The 21,526-nt window shown below is 28.5% G+C and overlaps 5 protein-coding genes across 5 annotated transcripts; 2 read left to right on the top strand and 3 right to left on the bottom strand.

The window, feature by feature from the left end:
- Positions 1 to 651: 651 nt before the first annotated feature.
- On the top strand, positions 652 to 1,878 carry GO595_004934 (Adenylate and Guanylate cyclase catalytic domain containing protein; the record flags this gene model as incomplete). Its single annotated transcript, XM_067918120.1, has 1 exon — positions 652 to 1,878. One exon carries the CDS (start codon positions 652 to 654, stop codon positions 1,876 to 1,878), a length of 1,227 nt encoding a protein of 408 aa, XP_067774952.1.
- A 769-nt stretch (positions 1,879 to 2,647) lies between these two features.
- Positions 2,648 to 5,101, bottom strand: GO595_004933 (pre-tRNA nuclear export protein; the record flags this gene model as incomplete). Its single annotated transcript, XM_067918119.1, has 1 exon — positions 2,648 to 5,101. One exon carries the CDS (start codon positions 5,099 to 5,101, stop codon positions 2,648 to 2,650), a length of 2,454 nt encoding a protein of 817 aa, XP_067774951.1.
- An 870-nt stretch (positions 5,102 to 5,971) lies between these two features.
- Positions 5,972 to 6,688, bottom strand: GO595_004932 (pyrroline-5-carboxylate reductase; the record flags this gene model as incomplete). The annotated part of the gene is made up of 1 exon (XM_067918118.1): positions 5,972 to 6,688. One exon carries the CDS (start codon positions 6,686 to 6,688, stop codon positions 5,972 to 5,974), a length of 717 nt encoding a protein of 238 aa, XP_067774950.1.
- Positions 6,689 to 10,687: 3,999 nt separating this feature from the next.
- GO595_004931 (Copine family protein) lies at positions 10,688 to 12,337 on the bottom strand (the record flags this gene model as incomplete). Its single annotated transcript, XM_067918117.1, has 1 exon — positions 10,688 to 12,337. The coding sequence occupies one exon, from the start codon at positions 12,335 to 12,337 to the stop codon at positions 10,688 to 10,690; it is 1,650 nt and encodes a 549-aa protein (XP_067774949.1).
- A 938-nt stretch (positions 12,338 to 13,275) lies between these two features.
- GO595_004930 (uncharacterized protein) lies at positions 13,276 to 16,599 on the top strand (the record flags this gene model as incomplete). The annotated part of the gene is made up of 1 exon (XM_067918116.1): positions 13,276 to 16,599. One exon carries the CDS (start codon positions 13,276 to 13,278, stop codon positions 16,597 to 16,599), a length of 3,324 nt encoding a protein of 1,107 aa, XP_067774948.1.
- Between the last annotated feature and the right edge of the window lie 4,927 nt (positions 16,600 to 21,526).

Genomic DNA, 21,526 nt, shown 5'->3' with positions numbered 1-21,526 from the left:
GTTAAATGGACAATTCAAGCATCGAAACGTAATTCATTATTATATTCCATATTTTTAAGAGTATCTTCAATGTTATTATATAATAATGAAAATGTTAATTATATTACATCGGAAGATATCTATAAAGAAATCTCCAATTTAGTTATTGACTTAACTAATGAAGAAAACAAATTATATTCTGGTACTAATGATTTTAAAGGAATGAAAGGTGTAATTACTGATATTGATAATTTATATTCTAAAGAACAATGTCAATCAAATGAAGGTTCTAGTGAACATGATTTTTATAAATGTTTATCATTAGAAAGTTTAATTTCTACATTTAATATATATACAAATAATTTCGATACAACTTCGACATTTCAATCTACTTCATATATAGATTTTTATCATATAACAATGGCTGAATTATCTAATGGTTTAGAACAATCTAATTTAATATTAACGACTGAATTTTCATCAAAAAAGAATTTAATTATTATTATGAGTATTATCATATTTATATTAACTATTATCTTATTTATTATTTTATTTTATTTAATGATTTGGTTTTCACATTATTATAATAAATTAATTAAAACTTGTTTAATATTAATCCGTAGAGTACCACCACCATCGATATCTAATTCACAAAAGTTATATTCCATTTTAATGAGTAATTATCAATATGATGAATTTGAACAAAAGACTCTTAATCAAGTTATTTATGATTATTTACCTACTGCTATAATAACAATTGGTAATGATAAAACTATAAACTCTATGAATGAAGCAGCTAAAACTATATTAAAATTCCCACGAGCACAAATCATTGGCCAAAAGATTGATGGTATTATTAAACAAGTCGATGGAGATGAGAATACATTAGAATCACAAAATGATATTTCATCATATAAATTTTATCAAGCCATTGAAGAGAAACTTTTGATAGAAAACGAAGAGAAAAGTATTCATATTTCTAATTTAGAATTCTTACGAGGAGATAATAAAATTATACAATGTGATACTATAATTTATGGAATTTATGACTTTCTACAAGATACTGCTTCAAGTTTCTTAATCTTCTTTAAGGATCAAACAGAAGATTTCCAATTACAAACAGAGATCCAAAAAGCTAAAGATAAAGTTGACCATTTAATGAACCAATTAATACCAAGTGATGTACAAGGTTTCATTCGAGAAGATCATCAAGACTTTTCATTCATATCAAAGAATGTTACGATTATTGCCATCCAAATTTGTGGCTTCTTCGATACATTAAAGAAAAATGATCAAGAAGATTATTTACATTTAATCACAAAGTTATATGAACGTTTCGATCATATCTGTAATTTACATCCTCCTTTCATTAGACAACGACAAACACCTGATATATATTTAGCAATTTCTGGTTTGTTCGAATCAGAAAATAATAAAGTCCCACAATCGAAAAATGCTGTTCGTTTCGGAATTGATGTAATTAAAGATTTGGAAACAATCGATGATAATGATTTAAAGGAATTTAGTGTGAAGGTTAGCGTAGCAGTAGGAGGACCAATATATTGTACAGTAATGAACATCGGAAATCAAAGAATGTTCACAATATCAGGCCAAATAATTGAAGAAACTCATAACTTGTTGGAAATTAATGCGCCAAATAGAATTATAATGAACGAAATTGTGAAAAATGAAATCGTAGATGAAATGGAATTCGAAATTGGTCCTGTCGTACAAGGAAAACAAACATTTTTGATACCGAACTTTAGTAATAAAGTGGTGGTGGCCTCGTCTGGCAGCATGGCCAACTCGTATTACGCACGAAAGTTGTCGAAGAAATCAAAAGATGATAAAATTAAAAGTGACGACGAATCGTCAAGTGATGAAGATAAACCAAAATAAGTAATCTGTTGAACTAAAAAAAAATAATTAATTTTTTTTTTATAGTAAAATAATTTGATAATCAATAATCGATTATTAAGTGTATTAAGTGAATTCACTTAATTAATTTTAACTTTTGAATGATTTCGCTTGTAATGTTGAATATATGATGATAACAATTATGGCATCATAATAATCATAAAATTAGAGCTTTTAAAAGCCCAAATTAGAAGACAAATTTTTCCCAAAGAATTGGCAAATGTGCCAAAACTTTGGGCAGATCACACTTTTACATAAACATCCCAATCTTAAGGATGTACTACAATTAACGATTTTATATTCAATTTTTTTTCGGCAAGGAACTCGTTGAAAATAAAGTCGATGAGAACGACATGAGTAAAAAAAGAAAATATGTCAGCACAAACACCCCCAATATTGAGTCATGCATTGTTTTAATACATTATAGAAATGCACATAATTAAAATCGATAAATTTTTACATATAATCTAATAGATTTGATTCAACTATTCAATGCAAACAAAAATTTATTTTTTGTAAATCTTCCGAATAAAGTTTGCATTTTCGTTCCTAATAAGGCCCTTCATCCAAGCAAAAGTTTTACGACTTAAATTTAATACGCAATTCCAAAGTGATGGTGGTGAGACTGGTCTATTGACACTTAATTTGTTTGAATTTATTGTCACAACTTTTTCTCTTATTATCCAAAAAAAATTCTATGAGTTTCATCAAAAAGTCGAAGCTTTGGAGTACATTCTTAAAGATTTTTTACTTAATTCCCAAGTGAAGCTCTAAACTTTGCGAACTCAAAGAAGAAATTCCTACCGTTTGCTGCCCTATCTCTTGGTCTGGGTGACTCCAAAATAGCGAGGTAACCTCTAATCAAATCATCATTTGCTCCGTAGCGTTTGAATGACTCCGCAATTAATTGCACTGCGTTTTGCTTCTCTTTATTTAGTAAAGCAATGTGGAAGTTCATTACTCGTTTGCATAAATCGAACCATTCGTTGGACAATGGGTCGAATTTACTTGAATACAAGAACGACAAAGTCATTGGGGCGAAATTGACCACAGTATTCAAGTCGTTTCCGATTAATTGCATCAACATATCGATGATTGCCATCATTAAAATTGGTATATCGAAGTTATTGTTGAAAGTTTTGTTGGTAAATTGGCAAAGATTTTCATATGTTTGAGGGACGATACATTGCGGTGATATCTTCAATAACTTTGTGATAAGTTTTAAGTATTTACATATCATATCTAAAGTCTCTTTGTTTTCTTCTGTTTTCGCCGTCCAATCGACAACGCTATCGAAATTAGCGAGAACTAATTGACTGATATGTGGTAAGAAATCGCATATCCAACGATTATCTGCTTTATCGATTACTAATGCCATTAACGCGGAACAAACAGCTGTTAATGATAACTTAAACATAGGTTTAATTTGTGGTATTACACGTAATATTAAATCGCGAGAAAATGGGCCTAATGATGAATATGACGCACGAATACATGACGCTAATAATGGATCTATCTCAAAGAACTCGGGAAATGTTTGTTCAATGAATGGACCAATTATTTGTACATGTGGCGCTTTATCAAAATATTTAATGGAATGTATAAATGATAATATAACTTCATACGCATAAAACTTGTTTTCAGAGTTTGCAACAAATTCCTTTAAACGATCTAACGACTGTTGGAAGATTTCCATTTGACCCTCTCGAAGATTACATATTAAAATGGCAGCGGCTGATACTAAATCAGGATTACATGTTTGTACATAAAAATAAATTTGGTTTGGATCAAATGGAATTTTGTTTTGAAGCTTCTCAACAAACGTTTTCAATAATGATGATATTGTCATTCGAACATCCATGATTTCATTGTTTTGAATTATTCCATTTAATCCATTAAAAATATATGCGAAAATGTCAGGCCCAAATAATGGACTTGCTGGAATGAAAAATTTAACAAACTCAGAAATACAATATAAATGTAATGGCGCAATTTCTGGTGGTGGAACTTGCATTATTGGCGCAAATATATTAATGAAGTTACTAATTATTTGCCGGTGTGACTCATCTTTATATGTTAATGAATTACTAACAATATGAATTATAGCTGCAGCTTTTGGTAAGTTTTCATAAAAATTACCTTGAGATATTGAATTAATTTGACTCATCGCTGCATTAACGTTGGACATGACAATTGAATGGATAACCATCACTAATTGTTCGGCAAAACCGTCAAGTGAAATCATCTCATTTGAATGAACTCTGAAAAATGTCTCAAAACGGTTAATGAGTTCACCTAATAAAAATTGGTGATACTGCGGATATTTCTTGGCTGTGGAATGGAATAATGAGATGACACCTTCACTAATGTCATCGTTTTCCACTCGAATAAACATTAATGCGACGTTAAGATAATCTTCTAGAATTGGTTGTTCATTAATTAATTCTAATCCTGTGGCATTAATTGCTCGAGCAGCAGATATAAGTAATTCAATTGGTGGATTTTCTGTTGATGTAATAAATCCAATTTTCTCACGAATGTTGATATTATTGATAACACTTAGTTTTTGTTCGGGTGGCATGCCACGAGTAACAAGTTGTATATAGATATCAAGTGAATATTGGCAAAGCTGAGGTGAATTAAAGCCATCAATAATGCATTGGAAACCCTCTTGAGATAATAAATAATTTATATTAATCCACTTGGAAAAATGTGCAAAACATTTATAGGCATCAGCATTCCCTTCCCTCATCAATTCTATAACAAAACTGGCAACTCTGTTGTCATTGCCAGTTTCTCTCATTGCATCTTTGATTTTGTTATAGATAAGATTATCATTTCCATTAAGTATACTTGCATAGCTACAAAGCGATTGGATAAATTCAAATATCTCTGATCGATCCAATGAAAATAGATCATCCCAGAAATTTCCATATGGCTCTGGGTAAACATGCCACATAAACGCAACTTGAGCATCTGTCACTCTGTTTTTGAACGTGCCTTGTGAAATGTGTGCTTGATGATATTCACGATTAAACAATATGTTTCGAATTTGATTTACAACTTCTGGACTTAACATAGAAAAATGAAATTGACACATTCTCTTAAAAATCATTAAAGCATACGTAGCTAAGACATTGTCTTGTTGATTAATATAAGTTCCCAATGCCCAATTTAAAGCATCTGGAGAGTCTTGAAATTGCATTAAAAATCTAGTTGCTGCGTTGCGTTGTTCTTGAGGAATTGATGGATCTTGTGAAAATGAAATATGAATTTGTTCCTCTATGTTCGCCATTTATTTTTTTCTTTTTCTTTTTTTTTTTTTTAAATTGAAATTTAGCCATATCACTTTGACAAAAGTGTCATTGTGTAGATGGCGGTTAAGTTTTGTGATTTTTTCAAAGTAGGTGGAATTGGTAAAATAACGATTTTAACCGTAACGGCCGATTTTAGTATTTGAGCACATAATATTAACGTCGGTACGGTTTTTTTCCCGCGGTAAAAAACAAGCCGAAAACCCCCGCGAAAATGTATTCAAAAAGTTACGTTCGAGAACGATAGAGCTTTTTGAGATCGAAATAATTATACAGCTACATATGTATTTTTAGTGGGGTCAATAATTATTTATTGTTTATATTTTATTTATATGATTTATTCATAATAAATATATGTTGGTTAAATTATTTTGCGATTCGCATTATAATTTATGTGCACAAAATATAAATATTATCATTTGATTTTATTCACTGTTCATTTTGGCTTTCAATTACACCAAAAGTGATTCTAATCTGCTTACAAAAGATTCGCACGATTATCTTCGATTCAAAAAGTTGATAAGCAATTGAAATTTATTATCATTTTAAATGATTAGATCTTAGAATTAGGTGCATAAATCTATATAAAACACAAAATATAATATTACACATTAAAAGTTAGCATAATATCTCAATTTGAGAAAATTCTATCCAAGAATATTCTAGAAATGATGGATTTCATAAAAGAAGCTTTTTTTGCTTTTTTCATATTTTCGATAAATTATTGCAAAAAAAGTAATTTTTTTCAAATTTTTTATTATCTAACTTTGTTTTCCCATTTCTTTTGATTTCTCAGTAGCATTAATGACTGCATTCATAAAGGCAGCACGTACTTTGTATTCTTCAAGAGTTTTAACGCCAGCAATTGTGGATCCTCCTGGTGAACAAACAGAATCTTTTAACTGTTCAGGGTGATCACTTGTGTTTAACACTAATTTTGCTGAACCAATAATCATTTTTGCTGCTAATTCGATTGCTGTTTTCCGATTGATTCCTTCATAAACTGCGCCATCAGCAAGAGCTTCAATAACAGGAAATATGAATGCAGGGCCACAACCAGCAACACCAGAAAATGCATCAAATAATGATTCATTTATATCAACTGTTGTTCCAACACATGAAAAAATAGATTTGGTGGCCTCTACATCTGCTGGTGTTGAGTTTTTTCCACAGCAAATTGCAGTAATGCTTTCTTGCACTGTTGAACAAATGTTAGGCATTGATCTTAGTACTCTTGCACCTGAGCAAAGTTGGTTCTCAATGTAACTTATTGTAAGGCCACCAGCAATAGAAATAACTGGTTTTGAAGAACTGACATCATTTTTAATTTCTGATAAAACACCAGTGAAATCTTTTGGTTTTACGGCTAAGACAAGTACGTCGCTCATTTTAGCTATTTTTTTGTTGTCTGGTATTGCTGAAATATGGAATTTGTTTTCCAGATAATTTAATTGAGGCTTGGAAATGTCACTAACCATTACCCTAAGTGGATCAAAACCACTTTTCAACATGCCAGCAATTATTGATGTTGCCATTTTCCCTCCTCCAATAAATCCAACATTTCCCAAAGACATTGATTAGCGAACGTTATAAATTATGCTAAACGGTCACCTTCATTGTTTACAAAATATTTTTTCATATTAGAATCTATTGCATTTTTGTTTAAGAATCATTTTAACAATTTCGGTGTAACCATGCCTTGAAGCATATTTAAGTGCAGTCCAAAATGATATGAACATATTCCAAATATTACCAAAAATTACCAAAACGAATATTAAATAAAACAAACAAATATCTTTAGTATCAACATCAATTTCTTCATTTTCAAGGAGTAATTTTACTGTTTCAGTATGACCATTACTTGAAGCAAACATAAGTGCAGTCCAAAATCATATGAGCAAATTCCAAATGATGTTTTGAAACATAAATTTATTAATATAAACAATTTTTGCATTAATATCGATTCCATCTTGTTGCAAAACATATTTAACAAGTTCACTATTTCCTGATTCAGATGAAAACACTAAAATATCTTTAGGAATTTGATAAGATTTCAGTAAATATCTAATCAAAAATAAGTTACCTATTCTCGCTGCTAAATTAATTAATGAAGAATTAATTTTCATACCTTCTTTTTGTAGGAATGTGAAAATTTCATAATTTTGATGTAAAATACATTTCTTTCCTAATTCTTCTAAATTATTACTTTTATACATTTTGTTTTCATAAAGATAAAGAAAAATGTCATTTCGATAAAATTTAATTGCTACTTTTAATGCCCCTTCAAATGATGAATGATTTTGTTCACATAAATGAATGATTTCAAGATTTCCACCTGCAATTGCATATTTACCTGTGTTTGTTAATTTAGAATTACTTAATAATAAATATTTAAAACATTTAACAGATCCAAAAAATGCGGCATAATCAATTAATGAAACATTTTCTTTGTTAACAAAATCACATCTTTCATAAAGTGATGGTTTAATTATTTGATTAAAATCAAAATCATTTTGTGATGATATTTCTTGAAGTTTTTCTATTTCATCATTTCGAATTATTTTCGCAATTTCATTCGGATTAACTCCTTCTTCAATTAATTGCTTATGAAGTTCCCAATCATTCTTTTTAAGTTCTTCAATGTTATCAACCTCAAAATAATCATAAAAGAATTCATCTTTTTCTTCATCTGACATGTAATGAATAAAATACAAATTCTTTTTCTTTTTAATAATTTTGGGTTTGATAAATTTGCGTTTAATCATATTTCCAAGAAGGAAATTTGATTCTTGAGTGTAATTGTTGAGCAGTAAACATGTAAATATATCGAAAATTTTCGTTTTACTTTTATTATTCTCTTCAAATATTTGGATTTCTTTCATAAAGTTAAAATAAATTTCAGAATTACTTATTCTCACACCCATCAATAAGTATATCATTTGGCTTATGATCGTGTTAAACGCATATTGAGTAAATATCATTGAATTTATTGGTTACACATCTAATTGATTGATCAATATTTCCTTTATTTAGATTAAAAATCACCTTACTAATTGACATTAATATTCCCAATTCATTTTGAGGCTTCGGGATTGTTGTTTTTTCTTTGGTTTGATTTCCTGCCAACATTTGTACATTACGGTGAAGAAATCGGTGAACATAAATTGAATACTAGAATTAACCGTCTGACAGCAGTTTCTTTGAAATGGGCTGGTGTTTGATAACATGTTATTAATTAACAATGAAATAGTTAAATTGCTTCTAAACAAGGATTTTTATATCTATGATGGATAAGATTGTTCTAATTTCGAAAAAATGGCAATTGTTTAAATTACTGATATATTTATCTTAAGATTAAAAGGATATATATCTTATATTTACATTTTTTGTATAACATCTTATTAGTATAACTTTATCAATATATAATAGGTGTAATATCATTAAAAATTAATTTTATGGATAATTTAATATGACAATACATATAAATTTATAAAATTAGAATCATATAAAATATTTTTTTATTTTGTATCATTAATAACTTTGTCATAGTAAATCCAACTTCAAAAATATTATTTCTTTAAAAATGTATATAATCTCTCAAAAAAACTTTGGATTTAATATTAATTCTATAAAAATTAAAACTAAATTCTTATTTATTCAAAGCATCAATTTGTAATACTAAACTTATATATATCCGACAAATTTGTCGAATTCATTTTCTTTAAAATCAACAGCAAATGGATCTTCTTCAACGTTTGTTAAGCTTAAAACGTTATTCATTGAAATATCATTAGTTTCATTTATATCTGAAGTTTCATTTTCATTAACTTCTGATTTTTTGTTTCGAATATGAATTAATAATATAATAACTAATGTGATTATAATGATAAATATAACAATAACACAAACGATAATAATAATTGTTTCTGTTGTGATTTTATTATCTCTTGTTTGCATTTCATGTATATTTATGTAAGTTAAGTAATTCCAATAATATTTGTAATAAGTTGAATAAATAATTGCTGTGTATTCATAATATATAAATTTTGTTTCAATATAAACATTTGTTGAATTGTTAATTAACAATGAAAATGTTTTTGTTTGTGTTTCATAGAGAGTTAATGAATATGAAATCATTAATGAATAAGTAAATGAATTTGTCAATGATAATGTGATATAACTTTGAATCATTTCAGAAAATGTATTTGAACATGTTTCAGATTTAGTAAATGTATTCGACCTAGTGAAGGAATTACTTTGTGTGTACGATTTAGATTTAGTAAATGTATTCGACCTAGTGAAGGAATTACTTTGTGTGTACGATTTAGATTTAGTAAATGTATTCGAATCAGAAAACGAATTTGTTTGCCAAAGATATTGAGTACATTCTTCAACTGATTTTCCTTTAAACACCTCAAACACACCAAATGTTGAATCTTGATATAACTCTGATGTCAGAACATATTTTGGTTGTACATTACTAAATACTTCCTCACTTATATTTGGCGATTTATAACCTTTAAAATAAATACATTTTAAATTATCACAATAATAAAATGCGTGATAACAAATTTCTATAACTTTTTCTCCAATAATAATTGTTGATAAGTTTACACAGTTATAAAATGTATATTCATTGATGACTGTGATATTATTTCAATAATGGCAATATGCAAATTTGTACAATAACTGAATGCTTTTTCTCCAATAGTTTTAACATTTTCTCCCGAAATAACAGTTCGCAAGTTTGAACAATTGCGAAATGCTTCTGCACCAATTGTATTAACTCCATTTCCAATCACAACTTTTGTCAAATTATGACAATAACTGAATGCTTGTTCAGAAATTTCTGATGTTGAATCAGGAATGATGATTTCATCTAAACTGAAGCACATACGAAATGCTTTTTCTCCAATAGTTTTAACATTTTCTCCCAAAATAACAGTTCGCAAGTTTGAACAATTGCGAAATGCTTCTGCACCAATTGTATTAACTCCATTTCCAATCACAACTTTTGTCAAATTATAACAATAACTGAATACTTGTTCTCCAATTTCTCTAACATCGTTTCCAATTTCAACTGTTTTGAGATTTGGATAAGAACTGAATTCAAAATTTTTATAAATTATATCGAGTCGATTGATGAAAATGTGGAATGATTTTTCTTTCGTATTATCATCAATAACACTATCGCCAATTATTTCGAGAGTGCCATTTATTAAAGTATATTCCTGATATGCACCAATAAAGAATAATGCGCAAAACATTTTACTGCGTTCAAAGGCACGAACCGTCATAACGACTTAAACCATTCAATCCGGACATTCACCAAATTTTGAACGCATTATTCGAATTGAACCGTCTCAAAAATTGAGTGAAATTTGAATTGTCGTTTTACGAATTTCTGTGAACAACAAATCGATAACACAACAAGTAAAACAAAACGGAACGTCAAAAAGTTTTGTTTATAGAACTATTCATGCACCATTTGGACGTACTCCGTTCATCTCTGCCCACTCGCACAACTGGCGCGGTACCTCCTCCAGGACCGCCGCCGCCAGCACGGAGTAGTGCTGATTTACGAACTTGTTGAACGGCACGAACTGCACCAAGTCCCTCACCATCTTAAATCCGCTTCTTGAGACGAGTGGCGTATCATCAGCGTCGAGTACGTCCATTGCTGTGAAGTCTGCGTTACCCACACCGACAATGATGATCGACAACGGGATTCTTCCTGCGTCGACGATTGCGTCGATCGTGTCCTCCATATCGTTAATGATACCGTCGGTGATTATTGTCAGTATAGTGTATGTCCTGTCTTGCTGGAACGACTGCACTGACAGCTGGCTTGCGTATCTAATGATGGGCGCAAACAACGTCGGACCGCTTAGCTGTACTTGCGTGAGCGCGTTACGGTATACGTCTAAGATGCCATCTAAGCCTCTGACGCATGGCGCTTGGTCATTAAATGTTAATGGGAAACAATGGTTAATACGGCCGCCGATTTTTGCCCCGAAGCCTAAGACTGGGAATAATTGGTCAGTGTCATATGGACATAAAACTTCGCCAACGCCGCGAATGCAGCGCTCATATTGATTAATGCTGTCGCCGTTAGGTGATATGTAATGTAATGAATGTGGATCACGTGGATCACGATTAGATGCTGTGAAATCAATAGCTGTGATAAGGTTAAGTTGAATGCCACCATGTAAATAGTCATAGAAATTGAACTTCTGTTGGAGACTGATTTGGCGAATGATGACATTCCCAACGATTTTCCTGTTTTTGTCAATAACTTGAACTGTTTGCCCGGCTTTCTCAGAAAGTTGACTAAAGGTGGTGTCAAAATAACCTATGAGAACTGCGGCGGAATGAGATTTGTGGTTATAGAACGAGATACGTAATGGACGATCAGGATCAACATTACATAAGACTTGGTATGGAATGGTAAATGGCTTCCAGCTCATGGGACGGGAGACTTCCGATTGAAAGATTGGAAGATAACGACCTTGTTCAGAAGATTTGGCAATGACAAAAAATGGGGTATTACGGAAGAAAAAGCTTTGCTTCTTAAGATCTTTGCCAATGATTTGCCCTTGAACTATAGCACCGGAATTTTCGACTTGTTCAGGCGTGACAAAAAGTGTGCCGCGATTTTCATTCGATTTGGGAATCTTTAAAGTAAGCTCAGTGGTGCCTTCCGCTGAAATGATTTGTGATAGCTCAATTTGGGCTTCACCAATAAAGTCTTGCTTTGAAAGATCTGCATTTTCAGAATCAACATCATAAACACGGAATAAAAGAGGTTGACGAATTTCGAATATATACATGACTGTAAAGAATGTGACCCACTCTGGATTTAAATTATTCCATATAACTTCTGTTCGAGAAAACTCTTCCCATTTTCCATTACGGAATGTGTAAAGAGCGCAAACTGGATCGGATACTGTAATGACATCCATGTCTTTTAAATTTTTAGCAGAAACATGTAGATTAACTAATGGATAAGTTTGGCCTTGATTCAATGCATCGGCACATGGTGCGACTGAATCAGTGCCTGTGTAATTATTAGCAACATCGCGTCTTTGGATTGGTATGTTATTATAAGAGCCAAAAGCGACTTTCATTAAAAATTATTGAGATCAAGTTCGACGGTTAAAATTTGAAGGTTAAAATGAAAAAATAAAATTATTTCATGATGCATATGATTTTAGACAAATTTTTACATACACTAATTAAATAAAATATATGGGTAATTCATTTATCATATAAATTATAAAAAAGATATAATGTATGTATCGATTTCGAACAACATGATCATATTAAGGTTTTGACCGAACCAACTATTTTCTGAATTCAAAATTTTGACAGTTTTAATTCAAATTCTGGCAAGTGGATATAAATCATAATCGGTTAGAGGTCAATTTTGAAATTCGTTATTTTTAATTAGAAAATCATTAAATGAATAAGATACCTTCGAATCAATATAAAATATGAAACTTATGATAGCAATTACGGCAATCATTTGTTTTTCATGTTACAATTTGTACTAATCTTTAAAAATTTAATGTATTATCAAAAGCAATACAAAAAATTACATCACATTTGTTAAATTATACATCAAATGCAAAGTTATATCAAAACATATTATATTTTCACATTTTGATGTTCGATATCAAGGTATGAATCTTAATTGAATACATCAGATTTAAATTTGTTATTATTATGTTATTATTTATTTTCGCCAATGTCATATCTTGAAATTTTCTTCATGTAAAAAACTCAATTTATTTTTCACTAAAGCAACAATACCCAAATGTAAAAAAGCAAATTTATTAATACTGTTGTAAATCAAAAATGATTTTCTAAATGCAATCAGCAACATCATCGTAGCTTTTTTTCAATGCAAGCAAACTTGACAACGTCGGTTTCTCATTCAAAAAAAATGAGGTTCTGTATGGGAACCCAAAAAAATTGAATACTAGGTAACCAACAAAGCATTCAATTGCCGAGTTATTTGAGTGCAGAAAATTTGATTGTTTTTTACAGCGCATCACATTTTTTAATGAGCGAGCCAAACAAAAAGCAGAGAGTGCCTCCAAAAGTAGCAAAAGCAACACCAAAACCTAAGCCTGAGCCCAAGCCAAAACCAGAACATCCAAAAGGAAGACCTGCGAAACCTGCTCCAAAAGCAAAACAAGAAGCTGATCAATCAACTGGTCCAAGACCAGCACAGATCAACAATGCGTTTAATGCTATTAAGCGTTCTCAGATTGAGAAAATCATCAATACTGGAACTCTAGATAATTTCGAAAAAGAAATTAAAAAGATTGAAGCACAACTTGCTAAAGTTAATGTTTTCTCACCTGATATTCACTTGGATGAAAGTCAATCTACTGATGAAGTATTCCTTAAGATCAAAGAAATTTATGAAAACCAAGAACAATATAGAGAAACACTTCGTCAAAAACAAGGAGATGCACAATACGAAAAACAACTCAAATTAGAATCAGGTAAAACTCCACAAGAAATATCTAAAGTAGCTCCTGTTGATTATGAAGATTGGGAAGTAGCTCGTTATAATAAAGTTATTGAAAGTCGAAAACATTTCATGATCAATGGACGTGAAGCAGATACAACACAAACACCAAAAGTTAATGATTTGATAGCTAAAAATATTGAAAAACAAAAACAATCATATTATACTATGATTGTAAATAAATATAAAGATTCACATTATGGAGCAAATAAACCAGAACAAGAACCTAATTCTTGTTCACTTATCCAAATAACTCGAAATTATCGAAAAGAAGAAGAATTAATACTTCAACGTGCTTATGCAACTGGTGATATTGAAGAAGGATCACTTGACGAAGCGAAAGAAAAATACAAAAAAGCATTAGATATAGCATTTGATGAAAAAAATAAAACTATTTCTAAAGAATTTGAAACTTCATTACAAAAAGCATCAGCAAATGGAGCGTATTATCTTGAATGCGAAGATTACATTAAAATCATGGATATCCTTTCGAAAGAAGAAGCGGATAAAATGCGACAAAAATTAAATGCAGTCAAGAAACCTGCTCCATATAAATTTGATAAAATTGTTTATAAAACACAAGTAAAACCAAGTGAAGTATTTAAAGGAGACATAGAAAGATCATTAAAAGAGGTCAAAGAGTTTTATAATACAATGAAAGAAGATTCAAAAGAACCTGATGCTAATTATATTAAGCTTTTATCTCTCATTGTTGGTATTATTGAAGCATCTAAATTAGAAAGTGATTACCAAAAATATCTTAAAGAAATTGAAGATTTCTTTGGATCTATTAAAAATGAAATTAAAGAAGGAGTTAAAGAAAGATTTTCAATTGTTTTTAACAGAGCTATAATGACTATTAATGCAATTAAAGAACCACCACCAAAAGTTACAACACTTTTAGGAGATATTACTCCAAAACAATTACTTACATTTGCATTATCATATTTTATTTCTGATTTTATTATGTTAGATATTATTCTTGGTGGAGGATTAGAAGAATCACAAAAACTTATTCAAATTGCAAAAGAAAATGAAATTCTTTCTTCTAATAAAGAACAAATTAAAATAATAGAAGAAGCTGAATCTTATGTTGAAACAAAGCCTTTAATTTCACTTAAAATAATTGAAGGATTATGGAATAATTATTCAGCAATTGAAGGAATTCGAAATAGATGTATTAAAATCATCACTAAAGTTTGGGAAAAGACAGGAAGAATTCCATTTAATGAAATTGTTCCAACAACATATGTATTTTCTAAAGATGAAAATATTAGGAATATGCCATTAGAGCCAATATTTGATTGTGATTATATTCATGGAGACAAAGAAATCGAAAAGAAGTTTTCAACTGATTTAAGAACATTTAAACGATTTAAATCATTAGTACCAAAATCATGTTATTGTTTAAGGAATATGAATGATATAGAATCTGAATTTGCAATTAGTCAAACAGGAACAATTCATATTGCATGTTCTAATCCATTAATTTTATATCCAGAAAAACCAGATAAAGTATACCCACAAATTAAACCAATTAGTGAACAATTTTTCCAAACAGTAATGACAAAGTTTGCACAAGAACAAGCAAAACGTTCAATTACTGAAGAAACACTTGATGTTTTAAGATATATTACACAAAAGAAAGATATTTTACAATTCTCATCATCTAATTGGTTTATAACACCATTAACTTTTCCATGTTTATTTGTTAATCTTTCACCAATTTATTATGAAAAATTATTAGAAGCAGTTAAAGAAGTTGAGGACAAATATAAAGTTATACCAAAACGTGATGATCCATTTAGTTTTGATGAAGAAGAAAAATTAACAAATATTAATTTTGATTTGGAAGAAATATTTCCAATATCAACAATATTACAAGAATTATTCTTACCAGATGAATTTTATGATTGTAAAAATTATCTTAAATCCATATTCCATTACATTTCAAATTATGTATTTCCAATTAAAATGTGTAATTCAGCAATTAAAAAATTCGGTCAATTATCAAAAGTTATGACACAAAATGTTGAAGTAATGAAAGATTATTTAACTAAAACACATGCAGAATTACTTAAAATCCTTCAAAGTCTTCATAGTAAAGTAACTTCAAAAATTATATCACAAAGAACTTTAATAAGTGAAGAATTTACTCAATATTCTGGAATTAACGAAACCATTGTAAACTCAATACGTAGTGAACTCTTTAAAGAAATTGATAAAAATATGGAAGTTCGTAAAAAAGAACAAGAAATTCGTCGAGAAGAATTTCGACAAATGTCATTAGAAAGAAAGAAGTACATGGAAGAGAAATATTTCGATCCAATTAAAGACGGAACAAAAATCAAAATTAAAGGAAAAGAATATACATCAAAACGAATTGAAGATAGATTACAATTCTCTACTGAATCTGGTGAATACTTTGAGTTTTGTGTGCAAACACGTTGGATTCATTATTGTAATTTTTATGTGGCATATTCAAATGGTCCTTATGGTTTACATTCAAGAATTTATCCATTTATTGACCTCATTAAAAAATTCCCAGAACATCAAAAATATTTTCCATTCCCAGAACACCAAGACGTAAATTACGTATTAGATATAATGGATAATACAACTTTCGTTTATTATAATTGCGAAAAAATGTTAACTGGTGATAGTCAAAATGGAGGACTCGATGACTTATTATTTAATACAGTGGTAAATGCAATAAATAGATATGACTGGTACATAGAACAAAATAAAGAAGCAATAAGAAGAAAAGAGTTAGAAAGATTAAGAGAAGCTGAAAATAAGTTACATGTTGCACAAATAGAAATAAGGTCGTTGTTGAGGAGATTAAGATAAGTAAAAAATGAATTTCAATTTTTTTGGAAAATTTTTGTGTTGAAACTCTATGTAATAATGAAAGACTTTATGAGTACTTTGATTATTTGTATTATCTCAAAAGAAAAAATCATCAATGAAAGCTCATTGGATTGAGTCAAAGTGGTCCTCTCCTATATATAAAGAAGATAAATAAAGAAAATAATGTTAATGTTGTATAAAATCTTTTTTCACTAATTCCGAAATTAACATTAATAATGTTTTTTGAAAGGGATCAAATTTTTATCAAAACTTTCTCATTCCAATATTGGAAATCTTAAGAGTATAATAATTCCTGAATCAGGAATTTCAGTTACATCAATTGGTTCGAATGCTTTCTCTTTATGCACAAGTTTAATTAATATGACAATTCTTAGTTCAAATATGTCTGTAATTGATTTTATAAAACCATACAAAGATAATTTAGTCAATGTTGTCCTTGGTGATAATATTAAATCAATTGTTGATTATACATTTTCTTCATTTAAATATTTGAAAACAATAAAACTTGGAAGTAATTTGAAAACAATAGGAAGGTATGCTTTACAGCAATGTTCAAATTTGACAAATATTATTTTTCCAGATTCAGTTACTTCAATTAGTGATTATGCATTTGAATCATGTTCATCGTTGAAAGAAATTATGATATAATGTTAAAAATGTTGGTGATAGAATATTTTCAGATTGTGTAAACATAGTAAATATAACAATTCTCAATCCAAATGTATCCATAACCAAAATTGTATTACCGTTAAAAGATAATCTTGTTAACGTTATCATTGGATAATGTAACAAAAATTAACATCAATGCATTTAGTTCATTTAAATTATTAAAGTCAGTTATTATTGGAAATAATGTTAAAATAATTGAACAATATGCATTTTATGGTTGTAAGAGTTTGGAAAGCATTATTATTTCAGATTCTGTTGTTATAATTGATGTTGGGGTATTTTCAGCATGTTCATCTTTACGTAAAATTATTATTGGAAACAATACAGAAACAATTTGTAATTTTGCCTTTAACTCTTGTACAAATTTAACAAATATAACTGATTCAGTTACTTCAATGTAATATGTAATTCCGTATTTCGCTTATGTTCATTTTTAGAAACTATTATTATTGGAAACAATTTAGAAACAATTGGTGAATCTGCATTTTATTTATGCAAAAATTTGGTAAATATTAACCTTCCAGATTCAGTTACTTCACTTGGTGATTATGCATTTTATTCATGTACATCCTTAAATGAAATTATTATTGGAAATAGCATCAAAGCTATTGGGAAATCAGCATTTCAATCTTGTCCCTCATTAAAAACAGTTATTATTGGAAACAAATTAGAAATAATTGCTGAAGGAACATTTGCATCATGTTCATCTTTAGAAGTAATTACTATAGGAATGAATGTTAATATAGTTAGGGAAAAAGTATTTGATTCATGTATAAATATGAAAAATTTAACAATTCTTTCGCCATTTGTATCGATGAAAAGCTTAACTTCTTACATAAATGAAAGTTTAATTAATGTAATCATTGGTAATAATGTAACAACAATTGAAGATGATGCATTTTATATTTGTCTATGTTTAAGAACAGTTATATTTGGTAATATAGTAAACCAAATTGGAAGGCTCAATAACTTTTGTTGATCAATGATCAATGATTTTGAATCATGATTACATTTACATTAATGTTTGCACTTTTCTGAATGAAATGGGACAAACTTTACTTGAATTCATTATTTATAAAAGCAAAAAATATTTTTTAAATTAAAGATACACTAAAAATGATTTTGTACATAAAGTGCTTCTCATGTTATGTTAATTTAGAATAAAACAAGAAAATTAAAATCATATTATAGAAGAATTTCCAATGTTTCAAAAAAAAAAAAAAAATTAAATTTTATGATGATGAAAACATTTTAAATCAATGAACGGCACATCAAATTAAAGCTTAAATTCCGTTCTATAACATATATTCATTGTGTTATTTAAAAGTGAAAATATAATGTGTTATAGTTGTTTCTTCGATTGGCATTTTAAAATATTAATTCAAATGTTTCAAAATTGACTTAAAAGACCACAATTAAACGACAGGTTTTTTAATGTTTAACCGTGAGATTTTAAACTTTTGAGATAGCCGATGTATATTTGGTGAAGGTCTATAAGTATATTACAAGCTGAAACATGAGAACCTTCATTTTGTCCATCATTTTGATCATGACAAAACGATTAATAACCGATACAAAGCTTATTACACCTTATATCATTCATAAAGAAATATTACAAATACAAAAAGATAAAAGCAGGGAAGGATTGACTTACCAATGTGATGGAGAAGTTCCAATCAATGAAATTATGATCAAAAAAATTCAAAAAGATTTAACAATAATTATAAAGTTTTGATAAACAAATTATTTTTAAATTTGATACCAAATAATGAATCTACAGCAATTGTACATCATGATTTTAATAACAAACAAAAATTTCAAAGAACATATTTTTCAAACATTTTGAAAATAGGCTTTGAAATTGATACATTTGTCAAAAATGGTATATCTGATAAATCATATAACAAATCTTATGAAGATATATATCCTATAAAGCGTGAATTTTCACATTTTTTGATGATGCGAAACGACAACGAAGAAGGACCAAACATTTTGAATGTTTTACTTCATTTAACCATCATTTTTTCAATTACATTTCCGGTTATTTATATCAAATTTTATCAGAAAAACACAATCTCAGTTCAGAAAATATTAACGACCAAATATATATTGAAAGTAAAAGATAAGAAAAAAATTGAAAATATTTTTGTTTATATTTTTTTTATGTTTTTCATGAACTCTTATGAAATATTTTATGAAAATACTTCAACACTTTCAATCATGAATTCAAATGATTTTAATGAAATTAGCCAATATCAAAACATAACAAAATTTATAATTATCAGTGAAAATATATATGAAATTCCAAGTGGTTCATTTTCAGCATGGCATTCAGTTGTTTCAGTTGATTTTGGTAACTCAGTATCAGATATTGAAAGTTATGTGTTTTCGTTATGTTCACAATTAGAAACGATTATATTTGGAGGAAATGTTACAACAATTGGCGGTAGTGCATTTTCATTGTGTTCATCAATCATAAACATTACAATTCCAAATTCAGTTACAACAATTGGCGGTGGAGCGTTTTCATTCTGTTCTAATTTAACATTATTAATACTTGGATATGGAATCAGAGATATTGGAGGTTCAGCATTTGGTAATTGTTATCAACTTCAATGCATTTATTATTATGGAGACAAAGAACCAAAAATTGGTGAAAATGCATTTTATAATGTTTCAACAAGTGTTATCACATATCCAACATATAAAGGAAGTAAATTTGGAAATTTAGATGTTGCCAAAGAAAACGCAGAAGGAAGCTGCAATCCAATTCCAACACATTCATTTAGTCAATCGAATACATTTACAAGATCAAATTCATATGCACATTCAGATTCAATTTCAATCTCAGCATTATATTCATTTAGTCAATCGAATACATTTACAGCATCACTTCAAAGTGATATTTCATTATCATTATCATTTTCATATACATTAACAATTACATTATCAATTACACATTCATTAACTATTTATGAAACAAAAACGAAAACATTTTCATTATATATCAATAATTCGACATTTTCATATATTGAAACAGAATTTATTTATTACAGTTATACGATTGTTATATATTCGACTTATTATAATTATTATTCCAATTTCTTTACAATGTTTTACACTGATAATAATGATAATAATAATCAAAATAACGACAATAAAACAACAATTATCATCATTTCTGTTTGTGTAATTGTTATAGTAATAGTCATTATCATATTATTAATTATATTATTGACACATATTCGAAATAAAAAAGAAGAAATTTATGAAAATGATAAATCAGAAGAAAATGAAAACGAAACGACGAATACATTTACAACAGGAATAAGTAACATAAATATTGAAGAAGATCCATTTGCCGAAGATTTTCAAGAAGAAAAATTTATTGCACAAATTTAATATAATTATCAATAAAAATACAATTTAAATTTATTTTCCTTATTCAGATTAAATTTTATAGAGAGATTTCGTTATTAATTTGATAATATTCATTTCTTCCATATTGGAAGACATTTTCCTGTGTTTTCGACTATGGCATTATTCATAAGAAAAGATTTATAACATTGAATTACTCCAAAAAATACAACAAAATCAATTGATTAGCTTATTCAACAACACCAAAACAAGGAAGTACTTGAAAATTCCCAAATCATTATTCATTAAACTGGCCTTAATCAAGTTAATTCTTACTCTTTCATGTACACCAATATCCAACTATACAAATAGTATACATGTTACAGCGTGAAAAATGCGTATACCCACAACAAAATTTTTAGCAAATCATAAATTTTATTTAGGCTGCAAATAGAAATTTTAATATATCTTCAGTCCTAAAGATATAAACTAATTAAAATATGAAAAGAAAATTTCGTATTATCGTTTTGCCAAGTGAAGTTAGTGAAAAATTGTGAATTTAAATCGTAAAAAAGTTTATAATATTAAAAATTTTTATTATGAATAATGCTGCATTATATTCGTAAATTATATGAATATTTTGTACTACATGTTTTTCACTGAAGTTACTATTACATAATTTCTTAATCCGAAATTTTTTTTAATTCAAATAAAACTTTTATTAATATAATAAATAAATTAACATAATTCCAAAAAATATTTTTGTTTAAACCGATTTTAATAATAAATTTTTGTTTTCAAATTTCCTCCAATTCGATTTCATTCTCGAGCATAAACGACAAATCCTCAGTCGCGTCATTTAGCAGCACGTTACTTCTTC

The sequence above is a fragment of the Histomonas meleagridis genome (assembly GCF_020186115.1).
Source record: "Histomonas meleagridis strain 2922-C6/04-10x chromosome Unknown contig_30, whole genome shotgun sequence".
NCBI lineage: Eukaryota > Parabasalia > Tritrichomonadida > Dientamoebidae > Histomonas > Histomonas meleagridis.
The sequence above is the reverse complement of the archived record's forward strand: the minus strand, read 5'-3'. Positions and strand labels throughout refer to the sequence as shown.